This window comes from Symphalangus syndactylus, chromosome 11 (assembly GCF_028878055.3).
Source record: "Symphalangus syndactylus isolate Jambi chromosome 11, NHGRI_mSymSyn1-v2.1_pri, whole genome shotgun sequence".
NCBI lineage: Eukaryota > Metazoa > Chordata > Mammalia > Primates > Hylobatidae > Symphalangus > Symphalangus syndactylus.
Window position 1 is genome coordinate 16,098,604 of NC_072433.2, and position 25,091 is coordinate 16,123,694.

Here is a 25,091-nt window from a genome sequence, read left to right on the forward strand (position 1 = left end):
CAATCTGGTTCAGGGACTCATCACCTCCTTACTGGACTATCTACTAAATAATTTCTCTGCCAATCTCTTCCCAGTTGTCCAAATCACAACCTATTATCTTCATAAAAGATAAATCTGCTCAAAGCAACCAATCCTTTCATACTTTACTTGGCTTAAAATTTCCTTCCTTCAGCTGCCCATAACCAGATGAAACTGAAAACCTCTTATTAGCTAGTCCTTCACAATCTACTAGAACAATCTAACTCTCCAGCCCCTTCTTCCAACCCAATTCCATTCTCTGTATACACCAGCAACTTCTAATGCAGTCATTGCACAACATGCAGCTTAAATATCAACTACTGTGTGAAGCTCTCCCAACTGCCCCAGGCAATTATTTTCCCTATCTTATGTTTCCAACAGCGTTTTACTGTATCCACTTCAAAATTCAGCATTTCGAATTATAATTAACTGTTTTTTTTCCCCTCCCCTGCCACACTCTGAGCTCTAAGTTACCACCATGTTTACACTTAAGAGGTTCAACAGTAAATGAGTAAATGAATCAATACCTGCTGCTGCAAAGCCTCTTGGTAAGACTGAAGTGACTGTTTGGAAGGTTTCAGTTTATCTTCAAAAATCAATCCTGAATTTATCACTTGATCATTTGTAATCTTCAGTTCATTCTGTCCAACCGTATTCCTACATCAAATACACAATAAATAATTTAAATCCATCGACGACAAAGCAAGAAGAAAATACAACAGTTTTTTGAAATAGCATGGCATATAAATACATTTAAAAATACAGAAGGATATTTCTTTATAGGCCAAAGAGGAATCCTTAAGTAAGTGACTCCTTCCTTAGCTCCTTCCTGCCTTTGCTTTGACAATCCTTGCAACTTTCAAATTCACTGCATCTATTTCTTAACCTAGGTAATAGTTGCACAGGAGTGAAAAAAGTTTGTGGTAATTCATTGAACAGTACACATATGACTTAGGTGGCTTCCTGAACAAACAGAAATAATAACACAGCCAAACTCCCTCAAGTAACACAATAACTAATGATTTATTTTTAAATGATTTACTAATAAAATTACTTCTTAGCTATTTCAAGAATAAAACAATGTAATTACAGGAAAAAGTCTATCTCAAATAAAATTAAAATTTTTGAAAAATTCACAAGGAAATATAGAAGAAAAAATGTTAAACATATTGTTGTTACATAAATCACAAGCAATAAAGTGCTGTTTTTTGGGGGACAGAGTCCTACTTCGTCACCCAGGCTGGAGTGCAGTGGCGCCATCATAGCTGACTGCAGCCTTGATCTCCTGGAATCAAGCGATCCTTCCACCTCAGCCTTTCAAGTAGCTGGGGGTATAGGTGCACATCACCATGCATGGCTCACTTTTTTTAGAGACGAAGTCTTTCTATGTTGCCCAGGCTGGTCTTGAACTCCTAAGCTCAAGTGATCTTCCTGCCTTAGCCTCCCAAAGTGCTGGGATTACAGGTGTGAGTCACTGCACCCAGCCAACATAACACATGTTTAAGTACAGGAATATATTGACTTCAAAGACAGTAAAACATTTTAGAAATCTAAATTATAAAAGATAAATTCAAAAATTGATTTTATAATTTTTTGTTTTCTTTTGTTTTGAGACGGAGTTTCACTCTTATCGCCTAGGCTGGAGTGCGATGGTGCCATCTCCGCTCACTGCAACATCTGCCTCCCGGGTTTAAGTGATTCTCCTGCCTCAGCCTCCCCAGTAACTGGTACTACAAGCACCCGCCACAACGCCCGGCTAATTTTCGTATTTTTAGTAGAGATGGGGTTTCACCATGTTGGCCAGGCTGGTCTCTAACTCCTGGCCTCAAGTGATCCACCCGCCTCGGCCTCCCAAAGTGCTGGGATTATAAGCATGAGCCACTGCGCCCAGCCTGATTTTATAATTTAAAAAAAGCTTTCTCTTCTCCAAAACTATCACTGCTTTAAAAAATGAGTTCCATTGTGTATTTACCTTTTCTAACTTATTTAGAATCTTTTATTAGGATAAACAAGTATGTTTGTGTATACTGTCACATTGGATTATGAGTGGCTAAAAGGGAAGATGAGGTAAACTAGATCAAATAGTTCCTAACTGACTATATTTTTTCAGGGAAAGGGGGCTCTAGGTTGAGAGGGTCTATGTGAATAAACTCATTCTCTCAAAATATACTGTTTATAAATTATATGGTGGACAGGTTCTCTCAATATCTATTTCACTGATGATCTCTCCCGTCTATATTGCCCACATACTCACAGACCCAAATTCTTAACCTTTATCTATCAACTCCTCCATGACTCCCCCAAAAAGGGGGTTTAAGGATTTATGTAGTCAGATCAGGATGAAAGGGAGGAAATGATTGGGGTGTTAAGTATAATCATCCCTTAGTATATCTGAGAGATTGTTTCCAGGACTCTGCCTATACCAAAATCAGTATACTCGAGTCCCAAAGTGAGCCCTACGGAACTCCCACATAAGAAAAGTAGGCCCTCCACATACATGGGTTTCACATCCCACAAATATTGTACTTTCTATAGCAGTTGGTTGAAAAAAATCCACATGTAGGTAGACTCATACAGTTTAAACCTGTGTTATCGAGTGTCAACTGTATACAATTAAATGATTTTTAGTAAATTTATAGAGTTGTGCAACCATCACCATAATCCAGTTTTAGAACATTTTTATAACCCAAAAATATCTTTCATACCCATATGCAATCAATCCCTACTCAACCCCCAGCCCCAGGTAATTATTAGGTAAGTAGCCTGCTTTCTGTCTCTATAGATTTGCACTTCCTGGACATTTTATATAAATGGGACCAATATAGTATGTATAGATTCATTTAGCAGAACATTTATAAGGTTCATCCATATTATATCATATCAGTAGTTCCTTACTTTTTATTGCTGAATAGTACTTCATTGCATGAATATAACACATTTTGTTTATCCATTCACTCACTGATGGACACTTGAATTGTTTCCACTTTTTAACTATTATCAAGAATGCAGCTATAAACATTCACATCCAAGTCTTTGCATCTACATGTAATTCTTTCTTTTGATTACATGCCTAGGAATGAAATTGCAGTGTCATATTCTTTTTAAGGAACTGCCATTTCCTGCAACTGCTTTTTATATATTGATTTTGTAATCAGTAATTCTGTGAAAACTTTCATATTAATTCCAATATTTTAACCATATATTATTTTGCAAATAAGATCAGTTTTCTCCCTTCCTTTCTAATCCTTGTACCTGTCTTCCTTCCTTTCTTTCTCTTATTTTTGGCCTTGCTGAAATTAAGCCCTGTGAAAGGAAGCAATGATAGAATCTCAAAAGGAATGTTTTAAATCTATCATCATTAAATAAGATACATGATGTAAGTTTTTCATGTTTATAGGCTCCCTTCTAACCTATTTTATTACATTTTTAATCACTAATGAAATTATTTTAATGCTTTTTCTTTGTCTATTGGGATATCATATAGCTTTCTTCTTTATTCTGTTAACATGGTAGATTACAGTAGTTGATTTTATAATCATATTGATTATATCTAACACCAATAGGCTCCAGTATTCAGACACTGTCCTAAACACTTTACATATTTTAACCATTCAATCATCAGAAAAACCCTGTGAGGTGATACCATTATTACCCCAATGAACGGACAAGGAATAGAAGTAAGAAATACACCTCAAGCTAATGAATGGTAAAAGCAGGATTCAAACCAAGGCAATCAGGCTACAAAGTCCACGCTCTTAACTGATATACTCTACTACATTTAATCATCCTATATTTGATAGTAATTCTAATTCAAGATGAATAATCCTTTCTCTATACTTTGAGGTTCAGTTTTAGGATCCTTGTGTCTGTGCTAATGAGTGTAACTAGCCTGTAATTTTCCATTTCATACTGGTCTTATTAGGTTTAAGTATCAAGATTATGAAAGTCTCGTAATAGTAACCAGAGAGTATTCCTTCATTCCACACTCTGTATTAGCCTGTTTAAGACTGAACCCAGCCAAGAAGCTTTTTTTTTTTTTTGAGACGGAGTCTCACTCTAGTCGCCCAAGCTGGAGTTCAGTGGCGTGATCTTGGCTCACTGCAACCTCCGCCTTTCAGGTTCAAGTGATTCTCCTGTCTCAGCCTCCTGAGTAGCTGGAACTACAGGCATGTGCCACCACGCCCAGCTAATTTTTGTATTTTTAGTAGAGATGGGGTTTCACCATGTTGACCAGGCTGATCTTAAACTCCTGACCTCATGTGATCCACCCGCCTCAGCCTCCCAAAGTGCTGGGATTACAAGCCTGAGCCACTGCACCCAGCCAACAAATTCTTAACTTACTCCATCACCAAAGTTGAAAAAGATGAGACAGTTAATAAAACAATTTCCCAATTCTATTTTGGTTCTTCTTTTTTGAATGTTTTCCACTATTACTGTAGTAAGTTGTACCTTTTGTTCCTATACTTTTAGTGGTTACCCTAGAAATATAATAACACACCCATTCTTATGAAAGACTAAAAAGCTAACCACAATCTTTACCATCCTCTCAAATGATACAAAGATTAAAGCGTGCTAAATTAATAAAGCCAATGGAAAGAAGACAGACTGTGTGTACATCAAAATAGCTAACAGAGTCACAGGTTCCTTCCACCTCTCATGCTAAAATGCTTAGAAACGAACAGAAATTTTTGAAAGTCATTGGTTTGTAAGATAATTCAGCTGGTCACTCAGTTATCTAACTTTTATAACAAGTTTACACTTTTTAATGTAGCTTTCAGAAAAATTTAACAGAGAAGAACTTAAAAACAACTATACTGAGGATGGGAATTAGGATTAACTATAAATGGGCATGAAGGATCTTATTGGAGGGATGAAAATGTTCTAAAACTGATTTATAGAAAGCACTTCTAGAATGGCAGAATAAGAACTTTAAGAAAAACTGCTACTCCATTAAAGCAATGAGAACACGAGTCAAAATTGTCAAAACCAACTTTTTAATAATTCTGGTGCCATGTACTGAATTGTGTTCTTACATCAAAGCCCTGCGTACTATTCTGATGGTATATGGAGCTGTGGACTACGAGAGGTAATTAGGTTTAGATGAGATCAAGAGGGTACAGTCCTCGTGATGTGATTAAGTGTACTTAAGAAAAAATGGGGAGGCGTGAAATGGGCTGGGGGAAAGACCAGAGACCTTGCTCTCTCTACCATGTGAGGATACAATGACAAAGCCAGGAAAAGGGCCCTCACCAGGAACCAAATCTGCTGACACCTTTATCCTGGACTTCTATGTCTCCAAAACCAAGAAAAAATGTCTGTTGTTTAAGCCACCAGTCTATAATATTTTGTTATAGCAGCTTGAGCTAAGTAGTTGGGAAATTCATGGAAGGCTTGAAACAATCCCAGGAGAGCTTTTGTTTTTTGGTTAAGGTTGATTTTCAGTAAGAAAAGTAAACTTTGTGGCATTTGAACTTGCCCTTTACCTTTCAATTTCTCCTTAGCTCTATCATAAACTTAAAATCCAAACGCTGACCAAAGACAGCTGCTGTGAAAACCAGTAATCTAGTATCCACTGGACAGGTAGAATAGGTCTGGAATTCCCGAAAAATCCAATCTCTAGAAAAATCTCACTTTTGACCTGTCTGGCAGCTCCCAGGAAAAGCCCCATTCACAGAGCCTATCTTTATTTTACCAGACTCAGAGCTCACTATCCTGGGGTTTTGTAGAAAACAATCAGCAGTAATTACTTAACATCATAGCTATCTAAAACAGGGAAAACAGCCAGGGCAAGCAAAAGGCTGACCAATAAAATTAAAAGAAAAATCTGGGAAATAACATGCCCATGGGGTCTTGAAAAGCTCCAACATATTCCTGAGAATTTAGAAAGCCACACGCATGTGCAATTACATGGATGCCCGAGGAAACTCTGAGAACACCTCTCATTTCCGGCTGGCATTGAGGCCCTGTGCAAGTGGGATATGAAAGCTAAAACAAAGATGAAAATTGCCGTGGTACTGAAGGCATGCCCCAGCACACACATACAGAACCAGTTGGCATAGCCTGGGAGGTTTATTGGGTCAAAGCTTTTAAAGAAATCTCAGTCTAATCATGAACTATTAAGTGATCCTAACAGAGACTTCAGTGGCCACATAAAACAAAGAATACAGACTTTACCAAGGGTACTTAGAAAACAGCAACAACAACAGCAACAAAATACAAACAGCAACAACAACAAACCACAAGGAGGAGAAGAATCTAATTTCCACAGTTGCCACATTGTTTCCTAAATGTTCAGTTTTCAAAAAAAAAATTATGACACTTGCAAAGAAATAGAATTATAAGCCATACATACAAGGAAAAAAGAAGTCAACAGAAAATTTCAGAGGAATCCCATGCCTTATATTTAATCAACAAAGATTTTTATTCAGTTATCAGAAATATGTTGAAAGAACTAAAAAAAATATGTCTAAAGAAATAAAGTGGCTGGGCGCAGTGGCTCACGCCTGTAATTCCAGCACTTTGAGAGGCCGAGGCGGGCAGATCACCTGAGGTCAGGAGTTGGAGACCAGCCTGACCAACATAGTGAAACCCCGTCTCTAGTAAAAATACAAAATTAACCAGGCGTGGTGGTGCATGCCTGTAATCCCAGCTACTTGGAAGGCTGAGGCAGGACAATCGCTTGAACCTGGGAGGCAGGGGTTGTAGTGAGCCGAGATCATGCCACTGCACTCCAGCCTGGGCAGCAAGAGTGAAACTCCATCTCAAAAAAAGAATTAAATTGTGAAAACAATGTTTACCAAATAAAATTAACAACAAAGAGATAGAAATTACTTTAAAAAGAATCAAATAAAAATGATAGAGCTGAAAAATATAACTGAAAAGAAAAGGGAGAGAAGAGCACATTCAAGCAGGCAGAAGAAAAAATCAATGAACTTGAAGACAGGTCAGTTGAGATTACCCAGTCTAGAACAGAAAGAAAAAGACTGAAGAAAAATGAACGAAGCTTCAGAGATCCTGTGAAACACCATAATGTGTACCAATGGGGGTCTCAGGAAGAAAAGACACAGAGAAAGGGACACAAAGAATATTGGAAAAAAAATGGGCAAAAATTTCCCAAATTTGATGAAAAACATTAATCTACAGATCCAATAAGCTCATCAAACTCCAAGTAAGAAAAACTCAAAGGGATCCACACTTACACAGCCAAACAGCTGAAAGATAAAGACAAAGAGAAATCCTGAAAGCAAGAGAATAACCATTCATCACATACAAGGAATCCTCAGTAGGATTAACAGCTTATCAGAAACCATAAAGGCTAGGGGATGCCATACTGTGTTAAAAGATAAAGAATGCCAATCAATACAATTCCATACCATCAAAATTATCCTTCAAAAATGAAAGCTAAATTAAGACATTATTAAATACAATTCAGAGAAGTCATCACTAAGAGACCTGCTCTACAAGAAACACTGAAGGGAGTCCTTCAGCTTGAAATGAAAGAACACTTGACAGCAACTGAAGTAAGCACAAACAAATAAAGGGCACCAGTAAAGATAATTACATGCGCAAATATAAAAGATATTACAAATGTAAAGACATTTGTAACTTTATTCTTCTCTATTTGATTTAAAAGACAACTATGGATGGGCACAATGGCTCATATCTATAATCCTAGCACTTTCGGAGACCAAGGTGGTTTGAGGCCAGGAGTTCATGACCAGCATGGGATACATAGAGAGACGTTTGTCTCTACAAAAAATTTAAAAAATAAAAAATTAGCTAGGCATAGTGGGAGTAGTAGCTACTTGGGAGCCTGAGGTGGGAGGATCCCTTAAATCCAGGAGTTTGACACTGCAGTGAGCTATGATCATGCCACTGCACTTCAGCCTGGGTGACAGAGTGAGATCCTATCTCCAAAACAAAACAAAAAACAATTTTTTTTTAAATTAGCTGAGCATTGGTGGTATGCACCTGTAGTCTCAGCTACTCACGAGGCTAAGGCGGGAAGATTGTTTGAGCCCAGGAGTTCAAGGTTGCAGTGAGCTGTGATCATCCCACTGCACTCCAACCTGTGCAACAGAGTAAGACCCTGTCTCAAAAAATAAATTTATAAATAAATAAAAGACAACTGCATAAGGCAATAATTATAAAACTGTGTTGAGAGACTTAAATGTATAATAGTGTGATTTGTATGACAACAATAGCATCAAGTAGAGGAAAAGGAATGACCTTATATTAGAGAAAAGGTGTGTGTACCATTGAAATTAAGTTGCCCTTAATCTAAACTCATTTATTTTAAATTAAGATATTAATTTTAATCTGTAGGGAAACCACAAAAAAACTCAAAATTATGCAAAAAGCAACAAAAAAATCAAAATTGAATGCTATTAAATATTTAACATAAAAGAAACTAATAGGCCGGGCGCGGTGGCTCATTCCTGTAATCCCAGCACTTTGGGAGGCCAAGGCGGGTGGATCATGAGGTCAGGAGATCAAGACCATCCTGGCTAACACGGTGAAACCCCGTCTCTACTAAAAATACAAAAAATTAGCCAGGCATGGTGGCGGGCGCCTGTAGTCCCAGCTACTCGGGAGGCTGAGGCAGGAGAATGGCATGAACCCGGAAGGTGGGGCTTGCAGTGAGCCGAGATCGCACCACTGCACTCCAGCCTGGGCGACAGTGAGCCTGCGTCTAAAAAAAAAAAAAAAAAAAAAAAGAGGCTGGCCGCAGTGGCTCATGCCCGTAATCCCAGCACTTTGTGGGGCTGGGATCACTTGAGCCAGAAGTTTGAGACCAGCCTGAGAAACATGGCAAAACACCCTATCTCTACAAAAAATACAGGTATTTAGCCAGGCATGGTGGCATGTGCCTGTAGTTCCAGCTCCTTGGGAGACTGGAGTGGAAGGATTGCTTGAGCCCAGGAGTCTGAGGTTGCAGCGAGCTGTGTGATCACACCACTGCACTCCAGCCTGGGCAAGAGAATGAGATCCTATCTCTTAAAAAAAAAAGAAGAAGAAAAAGAAGAAGGTAATAAAGGAGGATTAGGGGAATAAAAAGACATAAGACATATAGAAAAAAATTGCAAAATGGCAAACATAAAAACCAGGAAGTAACTGCATTCTGTCTACAGAGACATCTTTTAGATTCAAAGACAAATAAATTGAGAGTAAATACGAAAAATCATACACCATGCAAACAGTACTAAAAGAGAACCAGAACAGCAACATTTATATTAGAACTAAAAGCACTTTATGACAAAAACTGTTAGCAGAGACACAGAAGAATCTCTGACACTAATAAAAGGGTCAAATCTTCAGTAAGACACAATTATAAACATACGCATATAAAGAAAGACCTAAGAGACGAAACAGAAACTGACAGAATTGAAGAGAATAATACGCAAGTCAAGAATAATAGTTGGAGTCCGGGTGTGGTGGCTCATGGCTGTATCCCTCATACTTTGGGAGGCTGAGGCAAGAGAATCGCTTGAGGCCAGGAGCTCAAGATCACACTGGGCAACACAGCGAGACCCTGTTTCTACAAAAAATAAACAAATCAGTCATGCGCAGTGGCACACGGCTGTAGTCCTAGCTGCTCACGAGGCTGGGGTAGGAGGATTGCTTGAGCCCAGGAGGTTGAGGCTACAGCAAACTATGGTCTCACAACTGTATTCCAGCTTGGGTGACAGAGCAAGACTGTATATCAGAACACACACACACACACACACACACACACACACACACAAAGTAACAGTTGGAGATTAAATACTTCACTTCTAATAACAGAACAACTACACAGAAAATCAACAAGGAAATAAAAGAAATAACACTATAAGCCAACTAGATCTAAGAGACACTTACAGAATAATACACTCACCAACAGGACAATACACATTCTTCTCAAATGCATGTGGAACATTCTCCAGGACAGACCATGTTAGGTCTTAAAATAAGCCTCAATAAATTAAAAAGGACTGACTGAAATCATACAAAGTTTGTTCTCCAACTGCAATGTAATTATATTAGACATAAGTAACAGAAGGATATTTGGGATATTCACAATTATGTGGAAATTAAACAACACATTTCAAAATAACCAACAGGTTGATGAAGAAATTTTTAAAAATTGGAAAATATTTTGAGAGCAGTGAAAGTGAAAAGACAACATACCAAAACTTAAAGGATGTAGCTAAAATAGTACTAAGCTAAGAGGAAAGCTTATAGTTGTAAGTATATGTACCAAACAAAGGGAAAGATACCAAATCAATAATCTAGATTTCCATCTCTAGAAACCAGAAAAATGAGAGCAAATGGAACCCAAAGTAAGCAGAAGGGAGGAAATTTAAAAGATTACAGCAGAAATCAATGAAATGGAAACTAGAATAACAACAGAAAAAAAAAAAAAAATCAACCAAACCAATAGTCTGTTATTTAAAAAGATCAACAAGATTGACAAATGTTTAGCTACACTGACCAACAAGAAGGCTCTGAATCTTCTATTAAAATCAGGAATTCTGTGATGGGAAGAATGAGGTCAGAAAAATACATAAATAAATAATAAAAAATAAAATATAATCAGAAATTCACAAAGGGACATCACTATTAATCTTTTAAAAGTAAGAAAGGACTGTAAGGGAATATTATCAACAATTATATGCCAACAAATTGGATAACCTAGATGAGATGGACAAATTCCTAGAAATAAAAACCTATCAAGACTAAATCATGAAGAAAAAGAAAATCTGAATAGACCTATAACTAGTTACTAAAGAGACTGAATCTGCAATCAATAATCACCCAACAAAGAAAAGCCCTGTACCTTATGGTTTCACTGGTGAATTCTATCAAACATTTAAAGAAGAACTAATATAAATCCTTCTCAAACTTTTTCAAAAAGTTCAAGAGGAGGGAACACTTCCTAATTCCTTCTATAAGCCCAGCATTATGCTTATACCAAAGCTAAAAAAAGACAGTATAAGGAAACTACAACAAGATCACATATGAACACTGATGCAAAACTCCTTAACAAAATACTAGCAAACCAAATCCAGCAGCATATTAAAATGATTATACATCATGACTAAGTGGAATTTATTCCTGGAAAACAAGGATAGTTAAGGTTAAACACAATAAAATCAATCAATATACCACATTAAAAGAATAAAGGGGAAAAAAACAACATGATCATCTCAATACAGAAAAAGCATTTGACAAAATTTAACACTTGCATCGTTAAAACTCAACAAACTAGGAATAGAATGAAATTACCTCAACATAATAAAAGCTATATATATATATATATATATATATATATATGAAAAACCCACAGCAAACATCATACACAACAGTGAAAGACTGAAAGCTTTTCCTCTAAGATCAGGAACAAGGCAAGGATGCCCACTTTAGCCATTTCTATTAAACATAGTACTGGAAGCTCTAGTCAGGGTAATTAAGAAAGAAAAATAAGGGGCCGGGTGCGGTGGCTCACACCTGTAATCCCAGGACTTTGGGAGGCTGAGGCAGGCGGATCACAAGGTCAGGAGTTCGAGACCAGCCTGGCCAACATGGTGAAACCCCGTCTCTACTAAAGATAAAAAAAATTAGCCGGGCATAGTGATGCACGCTTTTAATCCCAGTTTCTCAGGAGGCTGAGCCAGGAGAATCACTTGAGCCTAGGAGGCGGAGGTTGCAGTGAGCCAAGATCACAACATTGTACTCCAGCCTGGGTGACGGGGTGAGACTCTATCTCCAAAAAAAAAAAAAGAATGAAAGAAAAATAAATAAAAAGTATCCAAATCAGAAAAAGTAAAATTATCTCTGTTCACAGATGTTATCATCTTATTTGCAGGAAATCCTAGATTCTACAACAAAACTATTAAAATAAATGAATTCAGTAAAGTAAAAGGATATAAATCAACACCCAAAAATCAGCTGCATTTCTATACACTAACAATGAACAATTTGAAAAGAAAATTATGAAAGGAATTCCATTTATGAAAGCATCAAAAAGAATAAAATACTTAAGAATTAACTAAAGAAGTGAAAAACCTATACCTATACAATGAAAACTATGAAATATTGCTCAAAGAAATTTTAAGACATAAATAAACGGACATATATCTTATGTTCATGGATCAGAAGACATGATACTGTTAAAATGTCAAAACTACCCAAAGATTCAATAAACTCACTACTCGCTACCAAAATCACAATGACTTTTTTGCAGAAATAGAAAAACTCATCCTATAATTCATATGGAATCTCCAGGGATCCAAAATAGCCAAAACAATATTGAAAAAGAACAAAGCTGGAGCACTCACATTTTCTGATTTCAAAACATTCAAAGCAACAGTAATCAACACACTAAGGTACTGGGATAAAGGAAGACATACACACCAAGGGAGAAGGATAAATAGCCCAAAAATAAACCCTCATATATTTGGTCAAATGATTTTCAACAAGAATGCCAATATCTCTCAACGCAGAAAGGATAGTCTTTCCAACAAATGGTGCTAAGAAAACTGAATATCCACATACAAAATAACTAAGACAAACCCTTATGCAATACCATAAAAAAAATTAACTCAAAATGACTCAAACAGTTCAACATAAGACCTAAAATTATAAAACTCTCACAAGAAAACATAGGGCAGCTTCAGGATGTTAGATTTGGCAATGATTTCTCAGACATGACACCAAAGGCACAGGCAACAATAATAAAAATAAGACAAATTGGACTTTAAGAAAATTTAAGAATTTTGTGCATCAAAAGGCAATATCAAGACAGAATGGGAGCAAATATTTCCAAATCAAATACCTGATACAGAATTAATAACCAGGATATATGGAGGACTCTGAAAACCCAACAACAAAAAACAAACCACCTAATTCAAAAATGGGCAAAGTACTTGGAAAGACATTTCTCCAAAGATTATATACAAATGGCCAAGAAGCATATGAAAAGATGCTCAACCTCACTAATAATTAGGGAAATGCAAATTAAAACTACAATGAAATACCATATACTCATTAGAATGGTTACTATAAAAAAAAGAAAATAAGTATTGGCAAAGATGTGGAGAAATTGGAACCCTTGTGCCCTATTGGTGAGAATATAAAAAAGTATAGCAGTTGTGGAAAACAGTATGGCAGTTCTTCAAAAAATTAAACATAGAATTACCATATGACCCAGCAATTCCAGCTCTGGGTACAGACCCAAAAAAATTGAAAACAAGATTTCAAAGAGATATTTGTAAATTCATGTTCACAGCAGCATTATTCATAAATAGCCAAATTGTAGAAGCAACCCAAAGTGTCCACTAATGGATAAATGGATAGATTTTAGATAAGCAAAATGTTGTGTACAATTACAATGCATTATAATTCGGCCTGAAAAAGGAAAGAAACTCTGAAATATGCTAAAAGACGGATGAACCTTGAGGACATATGCAAAGTGAAATCAGCCAGTCACAAAAAGATAAACCCTGTATGATTCTGTTCATATGAGGTACATGGAGTAGTCAAAATCAGAGACATAGAATGGTGGTTGCCAGAGTATGGAGGTAGGGGAATGGGGAGGTACACCATTATTTTTTAATGGGTATAGAGTTTCAGTTTACAAGATGAAAAGAGTTCTGAAGATGGATTGTGGTGAAGGTTGCACATTATGAAGATATTAAATACCACTAAATAGTATACTTTAAAATGTTAGGATGGTGGCTTTTAGGTTATGTGTATCTTTACAAAATAAAAGTGGGGAAAAAATTATTCTTTTAACTAATAACTTACACAATAGGTTGTGCTAGTTGGTGGGTGACAGGAGCACTAACATAAGCTGCAGGCTGTACGCCCATCATTCCTGAACCATCTTAAAGAAAAAACAAAAAAAAAACACGTTTATTTAGAATAATCATTTAATAATATTTTATTTATTCCTCCAGAAAAAGGTACATAATCAAAATGTTACGTAGAGAAAACCATCAATATTTCCTTCTGGGCTAGAAGTTAGCAAAGAACAACATAAGAAAACACAATCATTATTTCTTAAACTAAGATGAAAAGAAAATAACTACAAAATATAACTGGGCTTTAAAATAGGGCATTTATTAAGTCAATATATAACATCTGAATTAAGCAAAGTTGTGCTTTTCTCATTTAGATATTTTTTGTTTACACAAAAAAAACAGTTTTCCTTATTGAGCCAAGTGGGAAGAAAATGCTTACCCTATAGATAACTTACAATAAGCAAGACTGGGATCCAAAGTATTCCTGGCCCCATAAAAATAGTATGTGTCATCATAAGGAGTTTGATAGTTAGTAGCCAAAGGTGGTAGTACGGGAGGTGGAGGCAGAGGTGCAATCCTGTATGAAAAGAAAAATGAAAAATTCCTCTCATATTTCATTGCAAGTTTTAAAAAATCAAGATATTACTCTTTTGCAAAAACATTACTGAAAATCCTATCACTACTTTAGAAAAAGTCACCATCTTGCTCCAATCATTCATCAAAAATTATGACTCAAAAAGCAAATACTATTACATAGGATTTCACAATTTCAGGTACATTTATATAAGATAAAAACCTAGGTTAATATTCAATCAATTTGCCGGGCGCGGTGGCTCACGCTTGTAATCCCAGCACTTTGGGAGGCCGAGGCGGGCGGATCACGAGGTCAGGAGATCAAGACCACGGTGAAACCCCGTCTCTACTAAAAATACAAAAATTAGCCAGGCGTGGTGGCGGGCGCCTGTAGTCCCAGCTACTCGGAGAGGCTGAGGCAGGAGAATGGCGTGAACCCGGGAGGCGGAGCTTGCAGTGAGCCGAGACTGCGCCACTGCACTCCAGCCTGGGTGACAGGGCGAGACTCCGTCTCAAAAAAAAAAAAAAAAAAAAAAATTCAATCAATTAATACCCAATAGGCACTATGTGCCAGTATCAAATAAAGACAGACATGGTCCCTGTCCCTCAGGAGTAACATGAAAATAAACAACTACAGTCAAGCACAAGCAAATTAAATAATTAATAATAGTACAAGCAAATTAAATTAAATAGTAATATAGCCCAAAAAATGCAGATTGCTATAGGTACAGGAGCAGGGACATTTAAATCACATGAGGGAGAGAAAGAAAGCACATGTAAGGCTTTCCAGAAGAGGCAACGCTTAAGCCATGGTACTGGAGTGAGCTTGTGTGTGTTAGAGGAAGGACAATCCAGAAAGAGAAGGCAAAGAGCTACGAAACAGTGTGAGTACAAATGGTTCAGTCTGACCGAGGAAACTTTACTATTTCTTAATAGTAAAATAAAAGCAACTTAAATACCAACAGTAAAGTATTGACATAATCTTTAGTATTTCATAAATTTAAAACTTCTGAAAACCTCTACATTAGCACTTCATTACTGATCAGGAAATATCTCTGTATTGCTACCAATGCAGTATTTTTCAGTAGTAAAAATGGCAAAGGCAAATTCCTTTTAATGAAAAGAAAGAGATGGCAGCATTCTAGAATGTTCTCACTGTTGTATCTTAACAGGTTCTCCCTTGTCATATACTTCAAAATAATTCCAAAGAACTAAGAAGGCACTGAAGTTCTCTTCAGTAGGGAATATCTTTCATATTTACTAGCCACTCAATGTGTCTAACCCCATACCATCCTCACAACAAAGATACATCAACAAAAATGTCAAATAACTGTTATGAAAGGGAGCTGTCATTATCATTAAATCAAATTTTAGAGAGATTTATACAAGCTAATCCTCACAACCCTATAATTGTAAACATGAAAAAAATATACTACTACTCCACTTTTACAAATGAGAAAATTGAAGTTCAACAAAGGTGTGGTTTGCCCAAAATCCAGATAGGAAAGCCAACCTTTCAATCCCTAATTCAATGCTGAGACCACCATAAAATGCTCTGTTAATTCCAATTCCTCCTATTCTTGAGTCAGGAAGCCATCAGATGAAAAACACAAAGCCCCCGATAAGTACAGTAAACACACTTCTACAGTTGGTTAGTAACTAAAAGACCAACTTCTACTGAAATAATACAGTCCAGAAAATATCAGGGTTCAAAAAAGTTAAGAAAAACACCTCTAAATTTAAATATATTTTATAATTAATACACTAACAGTGAACAAAAAATAAGCCCAGGCCCTACAAAGAAGAAAGTATAGCCCAGAAAACATCAGTGTTAACAACAGGATTTTCTTTATGTATACTCTATTATAGCGTGATGCCTTTCACCTATAGAAATCAAATCTTTACCCCAATACCTAAATTACAGGTTTTATAATCTCAACACTTTTTATCTCAGGCATTTGAGTTACACAGCCCATAAGTAATCACAGAGAATGAGCTGAAGGAAACAGAAGCTAAAATAAAATTATACGTGTAAAAGAGCCACATTAGAAACTTTTTCTGTACAAATTGAAGAATTCAATGTTTGCCAAGTGGAAACAACAAAATTGAAAAAAATGTACAACTTTTATATGTTAAAAGATATCAAAAACAGACATCCCAAAATACAACCCAAAACTAAATACTAAAATGTACTTAGTAATTCATTCTAAAGATACAAAATCATCTTTAAACAATAAAATGTTTTAAGAATTTCCCTTTTTATATAATAGCAGAGAAAAAAACAAATTTCAAGAGAATTTATTTCACAAAACTGTTAACTGTACAAAATCTCTGAAGAATAACATCATCTGCTTCAGCACATCCTTCTAAACATAAAATATAGCAATACCTTACCTAATTCCCAAACACAAAACATTTAAACAAGCACCTGGGAGACACCATTTCACCAAGGGCGCTGCTGAGTCCACTGCGCAAATCTTCATTTTGAGAAGGAATGGAATGAACTGATGGGATGGGTGGGACAGATGGGGCAGATAAAGGAGGGAGAGGTGTCTGGAAAGCTATTCTGGGTCTTTCAGGTGGTATCATCTCTTCAAAGTGTCTTGGTGCCACACTAAACTGCTTTAGTCTATCAGGCTAAAATAAAGAAAAAAAATCTGTTTGTTACATATAATCATAAGTTTAAAGGTGGAAGGGACCTCCAAAGACCTCCTATCCCAGCAGGCACTTAAGACAGTCACAGAATAACAGAATTTTACAGCTATAAAAGACTCTGAATTTCTATTTTTATTTATTTATTGAATAACAGAATTTTACAGCTATAAAAGACTCTGAATATCTACCTATCTATCTATCAATTTATTTATTTATTTATTTTTGAGACGGAGTCTCACTGTGTCGCCCAGGCTGGAATGCAGTGGCACAATCTCAGGTCATAGCAACTTCCACTTCCCGAATTCAAGCAATTCTCCTGCCTCAGACTTAGAGTAGCTGGGGTTACAGGCACCTGCCACCACACACAGCTAATTTTTGTAGAGAAGGGGGTTTCACCACAATGGCAAGGCTGGTCTCGAACTCCTGGCCTCAAGTGATCCGCCTGCCTCGGGCTCCCAGAGTGCTGGAATTACAGGTGTGAGCTTCTGTGCCCAGCCAGATTTTGAATATCTAACGCTTATTTTATAAATGGGTAACTGAGGCTCTCTGAGAAGTAATATATCACCTAAGGTCTCACTATTAGTAAATAATTAAGCAAAGACTAGAGTCAGATATTAATTTTAAATATACCTGTAGTATTCTTTCTATGTACTAGGACACTGTGCTACTTCTCTAATTGCCATTTCTGTTATCAAAGTATTCTGTAAAACAGGGTTAGCAAATGCTTTCTGTAAAGGGCTAGACAGTAAATAGATTAAGATTTGCAAGACTACATAGCCTCTTCATAATGCGCAGACTCAGCCATAGTGCTAAAGCAGCCACAAACAGTATGTCAAGGAATGAACAAGGCTGTGGTGCAATAAAACTTTTTTTTATGAAAACAGGCAGCAAACAAATTTGGCCACAGGCCACACTTTGCTAATCTCTACTTTACAACATCACTTATGTGCCCTTTTCTAAGATTTGCACATCAAAAGTAAACCCAAGGGCGTGGTGGCGGGTGCCTGTAGTCCCAGCTACTCAGAGAGGCTGAGGCAGGAGAATGGCATGAACCCGGGAGGTGGAGCTTGCAGTGAGCTGAGATTGTGTCACTGCACTCCAGCCTGGGCGACAGAGCGAGACTCCATCTCAAAAAAAAAAAAAAAAAAAAAAGTAAACCCAAAAGTAAAGGCCTAACTGTTGCCTCTAATTACTTATTTATTGTCATAAATCAACTTGACACTCTACAGGAGCTTCAATTCAAAGATAAATAAGGTCTGTCACACACTAGTGTAACCATAAATACAAAATTTAACATGCCAACATATTACATTAAAAAGCTCACCTTTTAAAAGGAAACTTTTGATTGACAAAAGAAAATATATTTAGCTTTGAAATTTATCTTCTTTTTTTCCTACCATGGTTATCTTATCAGGAATGATTTATCAGGTTAACCTAGAAGCATACTGTGAGTGATGCTGGTGCAATATTAAACTTTTCCAAATAGATAACCCACAGGATATATTCTCAACATAAGTAAAAGCAAATCAAAAGTTGCCTACGGTAAATAATTTTAAGTTGCTGCATCTTTTTTAAGAATGAGCTTTTTAATGAAATTAAACGTCTTACTCATCATTCAAAGATGAAACAAGACTTGTATTAGAAATAAATACTACATAACCAACTACAGAAAAAATAAATTGTGGTAAAAACAATAAATTACCTCCTCCTTACTTAACTGCAATGATGTGAGTAATTCATTCCACTTAATGATGAGAATTGCAAAATTAAAGTAAAAATAAGATTATTATCTCTCTAATGTTACAATAAGTCACAATTACTAAAATGCTTCAAAAATAAAGTTGTCAGTTTTCTCGGAAATCACTCCAATATAAGAAAAGTAAGTGATCAAGATGTATTCAAGAAAAATATTAACATCAATTGTAAATTTAACCAAGATAACTTTCCCATGGAATAGTACATGTGAATAAAGCAGAGAGAACAATTTAAACTTTAAAAAAATGACACACAAATGAAAAAGGAAAAATTACCTCAAGGAAATAACAGTTAAGAGAATTTACACATCATGAGAACTGAATTTAGTTAACTTTATTACTGTTCAAATTGGTCTACTGTCTTTTTTTCCCAATATTCTCTATCCCCACCTGCCACCACATTTGAGGATCATTTGATGAAAGATTAAACATTAAAAGATGCCAGAAACCCTTACCGATTTCTCAGGGTCTTGTGCTCCAGACGCTGCAACCCTGAGTTCTAAATCTTTTTCTCTAAACAAAATTAAAGTTTTACATATTAAAAAGATATAGTAAACTATCAAAATTATAAGTCATCACTGAAAGAAGCTTATACACAAAGTCTATGCAATACATCTACAAAAACAAATAATTCCTTTTTTTTTTTTTTTTTTTTTTTGAGACAGAGTCTCGCTCTGTCGCCCAGGCTGGAGTGCAGTGGCGCGACCTCGGCTCACTGCAAGCTCCGCCTCCCGGGTTCACGCCATTCTCCTGCCTCAGCCTCTCCGAGTAGCTGGGACTACAGGCGCCCGCCACCACGCCCGGCTAATTTTTTTTTTTTTGTATTTTTAGTAGAGACGGGGTTTCACCGTGGTCTTGATCTCCTGACCTCGTGATCCGCCCACCTCAGCCTCCCAAAGTGCTGGGATTACAAGCGTGAGCCACCGCGCCCGGCTCAAATAATTCCTTTAACTGACCTTACAGCCTTAAATAATACTGAAAGCCAATTTTTTTTAGTTGATACAAAGTAAACTAGAATTCACATGAGAACTAACTTAGACTATGTATCTCTAAGCCAATGCCTAGAGTATTTCAAAGACTAATTCACACAAAATAAAACACAAAAATAAAATCTTTACCTTGTAAAACAAAAAACCTCTTTTAGGGTATACATATATTTTCAGTTAGCAAAAAGAAGGGTAAAAATTTAAATATATCTACCATACTTCCTAATAATAGGGTTTTTAAAATGATGTTAAAGATAGCTAACATCAAACAGTAGATATTGGCTTCCTCTGAGATAAGGGAAAAAGGCAAAAACTAAGAGATAACAGGTCTCAAATTCTCTCAAAACGAGATCTCTATTCCTAATTTTGTTGTTGTTGTTTCTGTTGTTGTTTAGTCAAGAGTCTCAGTCTGTCGCCCAGGCTGGGTGCAGTGGCGTGATCTCGGCTCACTGCAACCTCTGCCTCCCAGGTTCAAGCAATTCTCCTGCCTCAGCCTCCCGAATAGCTGGGACCACAGGCGTGTGCCACCACGCCCGGCTAATTTTTTGTATTTTTAGTAGAGATGGGGTTTCACCGTGTTAGCCAAGATGGTCTCAATCTCCTGACCTCGTGATCCGCCCACCTCGGCCTCCCGAAGTGCTGGGATTACAGGCGTGAGCCACGGTAATTTCTAATTTTAATCTATATTTAAAATTTCTAATTTTAATCTATATTTAAAATTTCTAATTTTAAACTCTATTCCTAATTTTAAACTATAATATCTCATAGGTATTTCAACAAGAAAGACTACAAACAATGATACCTATATACAACATAAATACTTGTGATTTACCATTCCTGTAGAATTGAGGAAACCGTTGAAGATTTTTGAGCAGGGTGCCAGTTTGATTAGCGTATTTTTTGACAGTTAATATTACATAGTGTGCTGGATCTATTGGAGCAGGGAGAAGGGAGTTGGGAAGACTAGTTATTAGTTAGGAAGCTATTGCTGCAATCCAGGTCAGACGTAGAGAGGACTTAATCCAACTTTAATGGCTCTGAGAACAGAAAGAAGGAGGGGGCCTCATATGAAGTGAATAGGACAGGACAAGGAATCCAAGTCATAGTGAGATTTTGAGGCTCCATTATTGGGCTATTAATAGAAAATGAAGAGGGACAGTTGGTTTTGAGATGCTCATTTGGGATGGAAATGTTAAATTTATAGGATACAATTTTTTTTTTGCATGTATGTGTGTGTGCATACCATTTCATGTGGCAAAAAATACTTTTATATTTGTTACTATATATGGGATAATTCAATGGGCATATCTATAACATTAAATGCTACCTTAAATCAAAAACTGAAGAAATCAATGAGGGAAGTAAAAGGCCTATTACAGAATACAGAAATACTCTCACTTGCTACTTATGACCAAAAAAAAAAAAAACTCTCTTAGTATTTATTTTCCTTGTTGATTTAGCATGTAGAGATTAAAATATAAGTGATTTACAAATCAAACATCATATTAGAACAACAACCCCTTATTTAACCATCATGTCATTTTACACAAATGCATTTTAAACTCAAAATATCTCTTTTAAGTGCAAACCTTTCATTACCGTCTCTTGTTCCTCTGTTGGTCAGCCATTTGTTCCAATAGTTCTAGTCTGTATTTCTCTTTCCTTCGCTGAATAAGTTCTCGATCTTCACCTCCTAGTGGTATAAGAAAAATACAATCTTAACTCTTAAGCATCGTATGCAATTAGAAAGTCAAGTCCTTAAAAACTCCATCTTAATTGTATTATATAATTACTAATATGCAAGAAATATAGAAGGAAAAAAAATCACATGAATCAGTCCTTCTTCAATTACTTTTGTAATTAATGGGTACCTACTATGTGTCAAACACAAGATACAGTAATCACATCCATGCCTCTACCATTAGTCAAAAATTTTCCTAAATAACAGAATATTCTTATCCCAACTCCATTTGTCTAACAATCTAAATAATACTTCCATTAATATCTTCCATGTCTTATAAATTTAACATTTCAATCGCAAACGAGCATCTCAAAACCAACTGCCCCACTTCATTTTCTACTAATGGCCCAATACTGGAGCCTCAAAATCTCACTATAATTTGGATTGCTTCTCCTCTTCTAGTCACTTCGTATGAGGCCCCCTCCTTTCTATTCTCAAGAGCCATTAACTTTGGATAAGTCCTCTCTACATCTAACCTGGATTGCAGCAATAACTTCCTAACTAATAACCAGTCTTCCCAACTCCCTTCTCCCTGCTCCAATAGATCCAGAACACTATGTAATATTAACTGTCATAAAATACACTAATCAAACTGGCACTCTGCTCAAAAAACTTCAATTCTACAGGATCTCACCCTGATATTCCTTACACAAAAATCCAGTTAATCAAAAATTTTGAATGCAGAGAAAATTATTATTATTGCATATGTTAATGCCACAAAATAACCTCTTAATCTAAATATGCAAGATCTGGAACACTACAAAAATCACAGGGTATCAAGAATGCAATTGAAACAGCAATTTCTGTACTGCCTTCATTATTGGTCTCAAACCATCAGTGAGCACACAGCATCTCAGTTTGTCCATTAAGCATAGCTGTCAGCCAATGTGAAGCTCCCATAGAGGTTAACATAAATTACATTAAGGTTAATAACTGTGTTTTATAATAAAATATTCCCATTCCACTTCTGACCATGATAGAATAACCAAGCACAAGACTTAACCTCACATTGTTTAAAAAACAAATAACAACAACAACAACAACAGAAACACTAGAAAACTGCGCAAAATACACAAAATAATTGTTTTCCAGATACTGGACAATAGGTAGTGCAGAACTGTAATTGAGGTGAGCCCTATAATCACCCAATTTCTGCCCAAATGAAATTTCCAGACCACAGATACAGGTAAAGAGGTAAAGAGAACCCAAAGAGGGCCAGGAAAGTGAGCTAAATTGAGTAGATAAAGAGCAAAATTCAGGAAGGCTAAAATGGCTAGAAGTTATGGAGCAAAGATCCAATAGGAAGCATAAAAAGAGCTCCAGAAATCCACAGGAGGTCCCTTCAGACTTTGCAGTGTGCTAGTTTGTGCATTCACAGAGTGAAATTCCATTTGGCCTGGCAACAGACTAAGAAGGATATGTAAACTGAACAATTCTCAGACCTGAAACAAAGGAGTGAAATTCAAGCTCCAGCCAGCTATGTTCTTGGTGGTCTTTCAGGGAACATGTCAGAAAGGTCACTCTGTAGTAGTAAGACTAAACTATTCTGTGAAAGGAAAGCTACTCTAGAGGTCCTTAGCTAAGCTTAAAACTGAAGTCAGATCAAGTTGGTCTTTAGTGAGGCAGAAGGAAAGGAAAAATCATTTGGGAAAAAATTCAGACTGCAGAAGTAGCCTGCTTGAAAAGTCACAGCAACAGGCAAAAATAAAACAACCTGGGGGGGGGGGGAAAGAAAAACCTCAGACTGCACCTGGACAGATAAGCAAACAGGGTCTAGCACAGAGCTCTTTGTTCTTTGTCTAATTAGTGAACTCCCAGGAAAAAGTTTCCACCCCCTTTTAGGCATATTCATGGTGGGAACTTGCATGGGGGTAGGGCGGGGGTGGCTTATCTAAAACAAACCCACAGTTATACAAACAAGACAAGCAGATTTCTGCTTGCCTAAAGATGTACCCACAGCTGTATAAGATAATGGGAGTAGCACAGACAGCTTTACTGATAGAAGAAGTTACTCAAGCTCCTACAAAGATGAAGAGTTTTTTATAAAAGCTATTTAATTCAGCTGTAAACCCGCCATCCGCTTGGACTCCCCTCTTCCCCGCAGAGAGCTTTTTTTCTTTCACTTATTAAACTTTTGCTCCAACCCCACCTTTGTGTCTATGTTTCTTAATTTTCTTGGACATGGGACAAAGAACCTGGGGTACTACTTCAGACAATGAGAAACTGCTACATTAAGGAGCATGTGTGAGATTGCAACATTAGTAACAGAGAAATGTGACAATGGTAGGCAAAATTTTTTAGAGATGGCTACTATGTTCCCTGCTCCCAGCTGAATCCCTCTATAATTCCCTCCCCTTGAGAATGGGTGGGACCTGTAACTTACTTGTATACACTAGAATATGGAAAGATGGAAAAATATTTGCAGATGTAACTAAGGTACCAAATCAACTAATTTTGAAGTAATTAAAAGGGAGATTATCTTAGGCGGACCTGATATAATCAGGTGAAAGCCCTTAGAAGAAGGACTGCACCCTCCCTGAATTTAGAGATTCTTCTTGCTGGCATAAAGTGAGTAACCATGGTGAGGAAGCCCACATGGCAAGGAACAGCAGATGGCCACTAGGAACTGTGGGCAGCCTCCAGTGGGCATCCAGTAAGAAGCCAGGGCCCTCAGTCATACAGCCGCAAGGAAATGAATTCTGCCAACAACCTGAATTAGCTTAGAGGCAGATTCTTCCCCACTCAAGCCTCCGGTTAAAAGGCAGCCTGGCAGATACCTTGATTATAGCCTTTTGAGACCATTAGCAAAGGATCTGTTCAGTAAACCATTCCCAGACTTGACCCACTGGAGTTGCTGCCTGAATGCAATTTCCAAATGTTCACTAGAAAAACTGGGATCAAACAATACAGAAGACCTGAAAGAGATACTTTTGTGACATTCAGGCACAAAACATGGCCCACATTCCAGACTTTCAAAGCAGACTATACAAAGCAAAGGCTGCAAGCTATTGGTGAAGGGACAGAAAATCAGCTTGGACCTAGTATCCCACACTCTTACATAGCAAAGGCGTGTTACTGTTAGGGGAAGGGCAAAAAAATCTGGTGAAAAATCTGATGCAAAATCCTCCTCAGACACAAAGAAGAGTTTAGCTATCATCCTGGGCAAGGACAGAAATGTTGAGAAAGACCCATCCCTGAGGCCCAGATGCACAGGACCAGTCCAGCATCAAGTAACAATAAACAGCAATATACTGAGGAGAAGGGGGAAGTGTGAAGGGAGAGATGCCCTCACTGTCAAGGACATGAAGGTCGTGCTGAAAACTGGGGAGAGCACAGGAACACTAAGAAAATCCCTCTGGCACTCCAGGCCTCACACGAAGGACAAGATAGAGAATTCAACACTTCTCTCTAAGCAATCAATAGAAGCAGATAAAATTCATTAAGGATATACAAGACATGAACATGCGATGAACCAACTTAACTCTTTTTTTTTTTTTTTTGACACAGGGTCTTACTCTGTCACCCAAGTTGGAGTACAGTGGCACAATCACGGCTCACTGCAGCCTCAACCTCCCAGGCT

At 36.9% G+C, this 25,091-nt stretch overlaps 1 protein-coding gene across 31 annotated transcripts in view; it reads right to left on the reverse strand.

The window, feature by feature from the left end:
• CSPP1 (centrosome and spindle pole associated protein 1) overlaps positions 1-25,091 on the reverse strand; it is a 132,152-nt gene that overhangs the window by 62,422 nt on the left and 44,639 nt on the right. For 15 of the 31 annotated variants that reach the window (XM_055299127.2, XM_063611530.1, XM_063611531.1 and 12 more), the window contains 6 exons: positions 21,370-21,463; positions 19,240-19,297; positions 16,804-17,012; positions 14,258-14,379; positions 13,807-13,885; positions 546-675 (listed from right to left, as the gene is read on the reverse strand). In XM_055299127.2, the coding sequence (XP_055155102.1) occupies positions 546-675; positions 13,807-13,885; positions 14,258-14,379; positions 16,804-17,012; positions 19,240-19,297; positions 21,370-21,463 (692 nt within the window). Of the gene's footprint in view, positions 1-545; positions 676-13,806; positions 13,886-14,257; positions 14,380-16,803; positions 17,013-18,732; positions 18,775-19,239; positions 19,298-21,369; positions 21,464-25,091 lie in introns of all 31 variants that reach the window. The other 16 variants (XM_063611529.1, XM_055299124.2, XM_063611525.1 and 13 more) reach the window with 3 other exon arrangements.